At 47.5% G+C, this 11833-nt stretch overlaps 1 protein-coding gene across 2 annotated transcripts in view; it reads left to right on the top strand.

The window, feature by feature from the left end:
* Positions 1-218: 218 nt before the first annotated feature.
* GXYLT2 (glucoside xylosyltransferase 2) overlaps positions 219-11833 on the top strand; it is a 34087-nt gene continuing 22472 nt past the window's right edge. Inside the window, exon 1 of one of the 2 annotated variants that reach the window (XM_081902879.1) lies at positions 219-763. In XM_081902879.1, coding sequence (XP_081759005.1) covers positions 444-763 — 320 coding nt within the window. In that variant the 5' untranslated portion in view covers positions 219-443. The remainder of the gene's footprint in view (positions 764-11833) is intronic. The other variant, XM_081902878.1, reaches the window with a different exon arrangement.

Genomic DNA, 11833 nt, shown 5'->3' with positions numbered 1-11833 from the left:
AATCCAATAGTAAACAGTAACAGATATGCAGTCTCTTCTGTGATTTTCATCAGTGCCTAACTAACTGACCGATTGCGTTTGTTGGAGGGGGAAGCAAGCGGCAAATTCGGAGAGGCTTTTCCTTTCGGATTATTGGAAGAGGTGCTATTCCGCACTTTACGGTAGGGGCGACCCTCTCGCTCCTCCCTCCCACCCCCTTCCCTCTCTCGGCCGCCGCAATCGCAGCCTTAGTGTGGCGCTGCGCGCCGCCAACTCTCTCTCACTCGCTTTCGCGCGCGCGCTTCCAGGAATGCCCCGGGCGGCGAGGAAGGTGCTTTAGAAGATGCCCAGGCTGGAGGCAGCTTGCCGTCGGGCGGGCGGGCGGCATGGCGACGAGCGGCGAGGCGGCGTCTCCCCTTTTGCGCGGCTGAGCCTCTGAGGCTGCCGCCGCCGCCCGGCGCACAATGAAACTCTACTGCAAAGTGGTGGCCCTGGCGCTCTGCCTGGCGCTCCTGCTGCTGCTCTACCTCTTCGTGGGCAGCGACGCCGACGAGCCGCCTTTGAAAGCGGCCGCGGGGGGAAGCCGCCCGGCGCGCGCCTCCTCCTCCGGGCCCGGCGGGGACTTCGCCGCGGGGCGCTTCCGACCCGTCCAGGCTGCGGAGGAGCGAGAGAAGGAAGAAGAGGCGGCAGCGGCGGCTCAGGCTCAGGTTTCCAAGAGGGAGCCACGTCTCCACAGAAAAGCGGGCAGGCGCGGCGCTGCCCGAGGGAAGTTTGCGAACGCGAGGTAAAGCCTTAAAAAAAAGAGGCATTTTTAAAATATGCATTATTATTTTCAATGCATTTTATTTATTTCTCCACTACTGTAATTTGCATTGTCTTCTGCATGCTCGTCGGTCATGAAACACTCAGGCGATCTGTTTTTGGCTGGGATGGGGAGTTTGCAAAGATGCGAGTGGGGGGGACACGGCTTCTTCAGTGTCATGTGGTCTCGCAGCCTCGGATCCTGAGAACCCCGCGAAAGTTTCCTTGGATTGCAAAGGGAATATAAATCGGAAGGATGTTCGGGATCACAGCTCTAAAGGGCTGCTCTGCAGGGCGCAGATTAGCAGGCGGACCTGATGCGCCTTCTGGGTACCTAAGGATGTGTGAAAAGGATGTTCTGTCTCTCTGTCTCTCTCTCTGAAGCACACAGCTTTATTTATAGCATGCACCGATTTACAAGGAGCAACGATTGGTCCTGGCAATGCACATTGTATCCTTTTTTTACACCTACCTCACCTTGCTCAGTTGCGTGCCTGCCAGTTTTGTAGTTTCCTCTGGGCTGCTTCGCATGACCCTTGGGGTTGGTGTAGCGAGTAGTGCTGTCTGAATGGTGCTCCTGCTTTTTGGGAGAAGATGATAAGGCTGTTGACACATGGTGCTGCACCCGAGTGCAAGGAGTAGCACAGATGCTCATGTGAATGGAGTACAGTGGTATCTCGGGTTGCATACGCTTCAGGTTACAGACTCTGCTAACTCAGAAATAGTACCTCGGGTTAAGAACTTTGCTTCAGGATGAGAACAGAAATCATGCTCCGGCGGCACAGCGGCAGCAGGAGACCCCATTAGCTAAAGTGGTTCTTCAGGTTAAGAACAGTTTCAGGTTAAAAACGGACCTCCGGAACTAATTAAGTACTTAACCCGAGGTACCACTGTATATGGTTAGTGAATTTGAAAAGTCAATGCAAGGACTGAACTCCAAAATGCAGAGTACTGATTGAATGCGCTATGACTGCCTATGCATTGAATGTGTATGATCATGCGCAGTGTTGTGCAGAGATGGGACACAGTCCTTTTCCTGCTCACTGCTTGGGTATATTTTGCTGAAATGACTCTATAGGTACCACACAGGACAGTGCAAGATGCTTTGTTCTATGGGATCTTACCATAGTACATGCCAAGGGAGGAATGATGGCTTTTAAAGATGCAATCCAGTTATAAACCCATTTACTGAAATGAGAGATAAATAATCTGCTGCCTCAGCCAACAATGATGTGAAAAATAGCCCTTTCCAGAAAGACTTCCTGGATCAGCAGCTGAAGTCAACCTCACTTTTAATTCATTTTGTACAATATTTGTGCCTTTCCCTGTTTAGGTTTGCCTTATTTTTGATGGTTTTGCGAAACAGCCATGATCTTCATATAAGGGCAGGTGGGCAGAATGTACCCTTGTTACTTGGGAAGGGTGATATGCATGATCTCCCAAAATAAACACTGGCAATTCATTTCACAAATGCTACTAACACATGTTTCTGAATGTCACGTGTGAATCAGCTTGCAGTTCCAAGTGGAACTTCTTTTGTGTCTGCTCACTAGTTCAGCAAATTTCCATTCCCTAGAGCAGAAAAACTTCTGGGGTAGGGTTGTAGGAAGAAAAAAATATTGAGGTTTCCCAGTTCAGTTTCTTTCCCTTGGTTTTATGGGTTTTATATGCGTTTCCATTTCCATTTTCTCATTCTTTAGCCTGGCGAGTCGATTGATGGCTCTTTTAAGATAAGCTTCCGGCAGAATTTTAAACAGATTCTTTAGGCGGGGTGGAATTATATTCTCCTTGCCTGGTTTTCTTTTGAAACAGTCATGGCTAGACTTATGAAGATAATGTTAATATTAGACACAAGAACACAGGCTATAAAGATTTTTTTAGGTATTTCACACAGGCCTGTTTCAAACGGGAACAAAAACATTATTGTCTGCTACACAATGAAAATGTTTGGAAGTTAAATGCACCTTTCTGTATCTATGAAATCCAAGTAGATGAGTCATTAGAGAACTGGGGTCACCTCTCTAAAAATAATAAAGGTAAAGGTACCCCTGCCCATACAGGCCAGTCGTGTCCGACTCTGGGGTTCTGCACCCATCTCACTTAAGAGGCCGGGGGCCAGCGCTGTCCGTAGACACTTCCGGGTCACGCGGCCAGTGTGACAAAGCTGCATCTGGCGAGCCAGCGCAGCACACGAAAACGCCGTTTACCTTCCCGCCAGTAAGCGGTCCCTATTTATCTACTTGCACCCGGGGGTGCTTTCAAACTGCTAGGTTGGCAGGCGCTGGGACCGAACAACAGGAGCGCAACCCGCCACGGGGATTCGAACCGCCGACCTTTCGATCGGCAAGCCCTAGGCGCTGAGGCTTTTACCCACAGCGCCACCTGCGTCCAATAATAATAATAATAAAGCAAAGACGGGGGCCATTTGGATATGGATAGTGGTTCTAGCAGAAGCAGAAAATCATGCACATAGCCCCCAAGTTGCTATTTTAGGGGGAAATGCAGGTTGAAAGCTAAATTTATGCTGTCCCCCTCCCCATCGCACAGACATGCTCTAGTCTAGTGCATCAAAGTGAAGGAGAGGGAGTCATGACAGGTGTGTGGCCTTAATGTTGCTGGTAGAATAATATGAAGCTGAATAAAACACCTTTAATCCAGACATTTAATTAAATGTGTGTGAACTACAGTTTGGAAAACATACTGTAATTTTCTTCTTCTTTTTTTTTAAAGGTGAAACTAAAATGCTGGAACATAACAACTTTTTAATTCATGAAAGTATAGATAATTGCTATGTGGTGTCCCTGAGCTGGGAAGCGGCTCTCCCATCCCTTTTCTAGCTCAGTGTGACCTCATCTATCAAACAAACCCTGTGTGTCTTTGATTCATGATTTCACAGAGATGTTCTGAATGAAAGACTGCCCCATTCTCCGAGGTCTTATTCTTCACCCTATTAAAGCGGCTGGTTTCTTACCAGCATTGTATCTGATTGTGAGCAAGGGATGTTTATTGTGACCGGGAGTGGATCATGGACTGAATTCAAATGGGTGTATTAAGGCAGAATTATCTTCCATTAGCAACTATACCTCCTGAAGTCATTTTTCTTCAGAGCATATCTCTTGAGTTTATCGTGGACAGTACCAAACAAATGAGAAGCAAATGTGGTTAAAAACTCCCCTGTGAATGGATAAGCGAGGGTGTGATAGCTAATGCTGGCTATAAAAGACTACAAGAATATGGCACAAAGGCCCCTATGCCTGCAGAATGTGACCCAGCTGTGCTGGCTGGGGCTGATGGGTATAGAACACCTGGAGGGAACTAGCAGAACTGTGCGAATACCCTGGGGCAACACTATGGCACCTTATCCTTCTGTGCCAAAGCAACTGTGCCAATGTAGCATCAGAAAGAGGGTGAAGACGCGGTGGGTGGAACCGGGGAAGAGACAGACTTGTGCCTTCCCTTGAATGAAAGATGGGGTATACACAACAGAGCAAATAAATAAACAATGCATAGGGGAAGGGCCACAGCTCAGTGGTAGAGCATCTGCTTTGTGTGTAGAAGGTCCTGGGTTCAATCCCCAGCATCTCCAAGTAGGCCTGGGGGAGACTCTTGCCTGAAACCCTGGAGAGCCTTCCAGTAAGGATGGCACTGAGCTAGACAGAACAATTGGCCTGACTCATAGAATAGAATCATAGAGTTGGAAGAGACCACAAGGGCCATCGAGTCCAACCCCCTGCCAAGCAGGAAACACCATCAGAGCACTCCTGACATATGGTTGTCAAGCCTCTGCTTAAAGACCTCCAAAGAAGGAGACTCCACCATACTCCTTGGCAGCAAATTCCACTGTCGAACAGCTCTTACTGTCAGGAAGTTCTTCCTAATGTTTAGGTGGAATCTTCTTTCTTGTAGTTTGGATCCATTGCTCCGTGTCCGCTTCTCTGGAGCAGCAGAAAACAACCTTTCTCCCTCCTCTATGTGACATCCTTTTATATATTAGAACATGGCTATCATATCACCCCTTAACCTCCTCTTCTCCAGGCTAAACATGCCCAGCTCCCTTAGCCGTTCCTCATAAGGCATCGTTTCCAGGCCTTTGACCATTTTGGTTGCCCTCCTCTGGACACGTTCCAGTTTGTCAGTGTCCTTCTTGAACTGTGGTGCCCAGAACTGGACACAGTACTCCAGGTGAGGTCTGACCAGAGCAGAATACAGTGGCACTATTACTCAGTGCAAGGGAGCTTCCGGTGTTCCTTTGTATATATGCCTGGCCCCAGGTTAGGAGCACTTAGATGATAACCGTGGTGATGAGTAAACAGGGAGGAGGAGCACTTCTTTGCACAGCAAAGGAGCACCTGGCAACAGAGTCCATTGCTGGCTCCTGTCTCAGATTGTATGCCTCCCCTCCCAGTAAGAAAAAAAGGAAGCACTGCGCCAAGCAACGTCTCTCTCTAGAGATGACACTGGAGCACATTGCTAACACTTCTCTGCCTAGAACCCCAACAGGCACCTCTGTTTGGGACTGCCAACAGTCCCACTGCCAGAGCTGGGAATGACGGGACAGAGCACCCCAGACAGGTAAGCAAAGGAAGCGGGGCAGCAGGGGGGAACGCGTCATGTGAATTCACGCTCCGTGTGAATATTGTCTCTCGCCCAAGCTGCGCAGCTGCAGCGCCGTTCCCCTGAACAGCTCGGAGCGGCGTCTGCTACATGGGGCGAGTGCTAACCCACCTCACTCCCTGCTGGCACGCTCTCTGTCTGTGAATGCGAGGCAGTCCATTCCAGCCAGTGCCAGCCAAAACACTCACCATTATTTTGGCCTTGCAATATGCATGGTGGAGTAGAGCAAGCTGTTGTCATGCCATGCTTCCCGGGGTCCACTGCAGCCCCTGAGGGCAAATGGGACCCCAGTCACTGTAGACTGACTGACGCATGAGCACTCAGGGGGGCCTTGCTTCCTTTTCTCTCTCACCTCCATGCATTTATCTATTGTACATCCAAGGCTGCTACTATTGCCTGTTTTGATCTCTGCCTCCCTTTCCACAGGACCTTCTCCCACATGCTGCTTTGTGCAGACTAGGATGGGAGACATATCTTGTGACCAGCACTAGTGGCCAGGATGCTCCTAGGCAGCTTTGACGGCTGCGTGACACATGCGAAGGTGCTCACAACATAGTGCTGGAGCCACGAGGGACGTGGCTACCGTCCGCCCTTTGGAGAGCCACTGCACCAAGGGCACAGGAGCCCTACCACAGCGATTGGCTGGCAGCCCTACACCTGTGTACCTTTTTTCCTCGGGATTTCCTCCACCAATAAAAGCTATGACTTCGCCACATGAGCTTGCTTCTTTCTTGCCAGGGACCCCTTTCCTTTGCTCTGCTAGCCTCTGAGAGGGGGAGTGGATAGCAAGGTGGATGCTTTCCAGGCTGGTGGCCCCTCCATGCTGTGCTGACTCAGGCTGGTTTTACTGTGAGGGGGCAGCAAGCACAAGTGGTGTGGCTGTGCTGTATGGGGTGGTCATTTAGGAGTGGTGGAAGAATTGGTGGCAGAGAGAGAGCACAAAGGGAAAGGCAAAATAGCAGGAGAGGTTGATCACATGGGCTGCCAGGGGAGAGGACAGAAAGGGCTGTTTGTGCCCTGTCTCATGCCTCCGGGTTGCTAAACAGTGCCCGCATGGCTTGATTGTGACTGAGTAGTAGGTGTTCCCTTTTTGCCTTTTGAAGTGGCTATGATTGCTGGGCGCACTGGCAGTCTTGCTGCAGACGTTGGGGATGCTTCTGTTGAGGTCAGGGTGTTTCTTTTATCCTGTTCAGGATGAGTGCAGGGTAGACGTAGCGCAGGAGTCGTGGCTGCATCTCCCTCCCCTGGCATAGGAGTACAGGACTGCTCTCCCAAGTCCCCCCGCATAAATGAATACAAATAAACTGTTCCAAAGTTTGATTTTATCTGGGTGTTATTTATTTACAGAAATTTCAAGTGCTTCTTATGAAGTCTCTGTTGGCAGGCGCCGTTCATCAGTGGAGAAAGCTTCAGAATAAAGAAGCAGGGGTGCAGATTTTTTTCCCCCAACTCTCCCATCTTCTTGCGCTGTGAGAGTTTTTGCCCAAATCTTTATGGAGCAGTAGCTCATTCTGCCCACAGATCCATTGATTAAAGTGAGAATAATGCTAATGAGGGACACAGAGAAATATATCCTTTCAGTTATTTACAGTTTTCATATCAGTTAAATATGCATATATAATACTAGGGAGGCTGGTGTATTAATGGAAGTCAAGAGTTTTAACAGATCTGAAACCTAAGCTGCTCTGACATGGGTGGGGAACCTGTGGCATGCAGGCCAAATTAGGCCCAGCACATGTCCCAGGTTGGGGCCATTTCCCTCAAATCATGCCCACCTGCCATACACCTAAAATATCGAATTATAGAGTAGGGAGGGCCCACAAGGGTCATCTAGCCCAACCCCCTGCAATGCAGGAATCTTTCGCCCATCTGGGATGAAGAGTCCGCCAACTGAGCCATCCAGCCTGATCAAATGATTGCTGTGATAACCCCTAGAGAACCCCTTCCATTGATTGCAGTCGGTGAAGCAGCAGGGACGGCAACAGGAATGCAGGTGGGGAAGAATTTGGGGCTAATTTGATTGAATGTGGGCTGGAACTCATTTTAGAGCTGGCTCAGGAGCAGCAAAAGCAGTGACTCACTCTCTTGGCTACCATTGCACTGGCTTATTGTCATCTTTTTCTGAGTAGCCGAAGAACACAAAGTAAATTGGCTTTGTGCTGGAAGGAACGAGTACTTGGTGGCCCTCTGCAATATATTTGCGTGGCACTTTGCCTATAAAATTGTTCACATCTGGCTCCGATTTGGACGCCACAGCATACTGTATTGTATAACAGTCCCGGGAAGCGTCCATGGCTTCTCCCTTTTGCAGTTGTTTAGATGAGTTTCAGTTGCTGCAGGCTGGAGATAAATGGCCAGAGTTTGCCCAGCTGTTTATCCAGTGACCTGTTCTTTAGAACGTTGGCCATCCAGGCTAATTTTAGTTTGCTGGGCTGAGTTTTATTGTAAATCCTTTAGGGAGCAGTTGGGGATATTAAAACTTATGCATTTGGTGGTTGCTAGATCAGGGGTATCCCTTTGTTGATGTCTTCCATAGGGAACTCCTTCCCAAGAGGAATGTGCCTGGCAAACTTGTTTGTAGGGAGTTTTTTAAATACAAAAAGGAGTAAAAGAGCTTTGTCTTCAGCAGAGCTTTTGTGGCCTAGACGAGGTGCTTATAGTTCTGTAAGTTTGTGCATGTTTGGCTGAAAACTTGTTGATTCTGTTGCTACTAAAAATGACAGTTAATTGCCTATTTTAATTAGGATTTCCTTGCATTAATTGAGCTATTTATTAATAAATAATAATAAAATTTTATTTATATCCCGCCCTCCCCAGCCAAAGCCGAGCTCAGAGCAGCTAACAGCAGCAAAAGTAACACACTTTACATAAAATCACAATCAATTACCGGTAATTGAAATACATTCTGAAATCAATTCATTCTAAAATCAATTCAGAATCAAATTAATGGCAACCATTGGGCTGGAGTTCTATGAGGATTACCAAAGGAGAGGGTCAGACTGTGCCTTGGCCAAAGGTGCTTCAAGAGCCCATTGAATGAATAAGAACAGAATGAACAAATGCATGTAGTTCTGCATAGGTATTAACGACCGCAATCCTAAGTATTAAATACCTGAATCCTAAGTACACCTAACCTGGGTATACAGTGAGGCATGCTTCTAAGTAAGCGTACATAGAATTGTTCTGTGTGTCTTCAGTGAGATTTAAGAAGATGAACGTTATATAAAGCCACCTTGAATCGAGTCACCCTTAATCGCAAGTACACATGGTTACGGCTCGGCTGAAAGGTTTCTAGGGCTGCCTTTTGGCAAATAAGCACTGTTTTGTCTGGATTTGGAATAGTTCAAGATTGACAGGAACCAAGCTGTGCTTAAGGACTGAGTGTGGTTTATCTAACCCTCCTGGCAAACAAAAACATTGCCTCATGCTTGGTCTCCTGCCACAGAGCACACACTAGGTGAAAATAATCACATAGAGTTGCTGGCAGCTGTTGGTCCACCTGGGGGCTGAAACAGCTTTTATGGCCCTTCCTGTTGCATATTTGGTGGCCAAGTATCAAAGTGATATTCTTAGGAAGTGCTCCTCCAGGTCTTTAAGCAGCGTTGTTTGAAGTGCTTAACACACAACTGCTGTCTGTTGATTAGGCTAGCAGCCAGTTTGTATCTTAGGAGATACTGCCTAATAAAGATGCTCTTCAAAGCCTCGTTTGTGTAACTTAATTCTTACCCAACCACTATTCCCCCCCACTACTTTATGGTTTGTCTACTCTACTTCCTCTCCCAATATACACTAGTGTAGACTCTTGTTTATGGGATGCTATAAAAGGAGCACAAAACAATAACCAAATATTCCTGTTTATGTAATCTTGCTGAGTTTCTCCTCCAAGGCTGTTCTTTGCTAGCTATGTCAGCTCGCATTCCAAAGGAGACTAGCAGCCTGGTTTTAATCACGCTTATTCAGAAATCTCACCAAGGGCCAAACCACCTGTCCTTGTCTTTCTCTCTCTCCTCCCCACAGGGAATATGAAGGGGGTGAGGGGAGCGGAAATCTGAAAATGAACACAGAACCAAAATATTAAATTCTCATTCCGCTGTGGCTGATGGTTGCTCCTGTTTCTTTTGGCTTCCTCTTATTTATTGCATTTTTATTGTGTATTATATTGTCTTTTTTTTAATGTTTCAAGCTGCCTTGTGAAAAAGCAGGGTTGTATTTACAAAATAAGATGCTCACACCCTCCCCCAGAGCACCCCTTCCATAGTCTTCATCCCACAGGGATGCTATTCAGAAGGAGAGCACCTAACTCATTTCAGGTCTCCAGTGTCCATTGGAGTACCTAGGGGTTGACCAGTGGGGTGCAGAAAACATTCCTCCCCACTCTGGCTAGGAGCCAGCCCACCCAAACTCTTCCTAGGCCACTCCTCTGCAGCTCTGGGTGGCTGGGTGAGGCATGCAGGCGCCTTTGGGTATCTCAGCGGAGGAATCCGGTCACTGGCATGGGCTGCCACAGAGCCCCGCAGACCAACTCCCTCATGCTTCAGGTATTTAACTTAGATACAAGACTTAGATGTTCAGAGAATGAAGGTTATTCCATAGGACAGAGCTTTCTAAACTTTTCATGTTGGTGACACACTTGTAGGTGACATGCATCCCTTTGCCACACAGTAATTCAGTTTTACTTAGTGAACTAACCCCTTTCCAGCCTCGGGAAGAGCACGGGGAATGTTCACGTGACACACCTACACACTGCAGCCAACACACTAACGTGTCGCAGCACACAGTTTGGAAAGCTCTGCCATAGGACTTACCTCTGTCCTACTTCTCAGGTGTTGAGTCAAAGCCAATTTAGCAAGCAGCTGAATGAACTCAGGTGTTCATTTTAGTTTATTCCCCGTGTTAACCCCAAAGGCTTGTGGTAGGTAAGAGAGAAAAGAAAACTGAAGATATCCCTTCTTAATTTAGCTTCAGCCTAATTAAAATAGTCAAAAGTGTAACAGATGTTAGGACCTGCAGGTTTCTGCTTGGTTCTTTGCTTCCCAAACACCAGATGGAAGAAGAGGACAACATCAATTTATCAAACAAACAAGCAAAAAAGTAGAAGGCCAGAAATAGAGCAAGCACAGCTCATTTATACATATTTTTTTTAAAGTAAAGCTGATCTGTAAACAATATGATTTTTATACTGCTCTACAATAATGCAATTATCACAGTGGTGAATGAAAAAAAAAATACAATGAAGCTTGTTGGCATGCGCCTGTCTCAAGAGACAATGGATTGCGCCTCTATGCACCGAATGCACCGAAATGACCTCCCCAGGGCGCAAGATCGATGCGCCTCAGCCTCTCTGATGTGGTCCAAAGGGAAGCAGAACAATACATTTGGCACCAGCTTGGCTGCAGGAGTTGCCAGAAGGACGCGTGCAAAGCGTTATCCAACCTTCTTAGGAACTCCTCCAGATTTGTGCAGAGCTTAGCCTTTTCTCCACCCGCCCCAGAACAGTGAAACAAATAGTCTGCAACCTGAAATGCAGTAGTTTGGCACCCAATTTCCCCCAATCAAAAGGGTTATCCTCTGTATCAAACCCGAGGGGGAAAGGATTGAGTGGTATTGCTCAGAGGGTAACATTATGTGGGCAGTGCAATTTAATTTGGAATGCAAAGTGCAGCAAACACCCAATAAACTCAGATGTGGACAAGTCTCAATACTTCCTGTTTAACTCTTTGTTGTTTTGGTGACAAACTACAGTCATACCTCAGGTTGAAGTTGTTTCAGGTTGAGCTTTTTCAGGTTGCGTTCTGCGGTGACCCGGAAGTAACGGAACGTGTTACTTCCAGGTTTTGCCACTCGCACATGCGCAGACGGTCAAAATGATGTCATGCGCGGAAGCAGCAAATCGCGGGTTGCGTTCGCTTCAGGATGCGAATGGGGCTCCGGAACAGATCCCGTTCGTATCCAGAGGTACCACTGTACGTGCTTTGTTAATCGTGCTTTCAAAAAAAGTGTGCTTAGCCTTTTCACTTTTATTTTGAAACCAAATCAGACCAGGGAGCCTAATCCAGGCATAGGCAAACTCGGCCCTCCAGATGTTTTGGGACTACAACTCCCATCATCCCTAGCTAACAGGACCAGTGGTCAGGGATGATGGGAATTGTAGTCCGAAAAACATCTGGAAGGCCGAGTTTGCCTATGCCTGGCCTAATCCAATGCCATGCCCTCAGTCAGAGGCCTATACTTGGTTTCCTGCCGTAAATCACTCCCCTAAGTGCTATTGTATTTGCCCTTGAAGGTGCTATTTGTGATGTGTGTGTGTGTGCTGTGGCCAGTAAATACTGTTTGTTGTGTTAGCAGTGGTGGCCAAACTTGGTCCTCCAGCTCTTTTTGGACTACCAACTCCCAGCATCCCTAGCTAACAGGACCAGTGGCCAGGGATGATGGGAATTGT

The sequence above is a fragment of the Podarcis melisellensis genome (genome assembly GCF_964234715.1).
Source record: "Podarcis melisellensis genome assembly, chromosome: 2".
Classification (NCBI taxonomy): domain Eukaryota; kingdom Metazoa; phylum Chordata; class Lepidosauria; order Squamata; family Lacertidae; genus Podarcis; species Podarcis melisellensis.
This window is presented reverse-complemented; position numbering and strand designations above follow the sequence as displayed.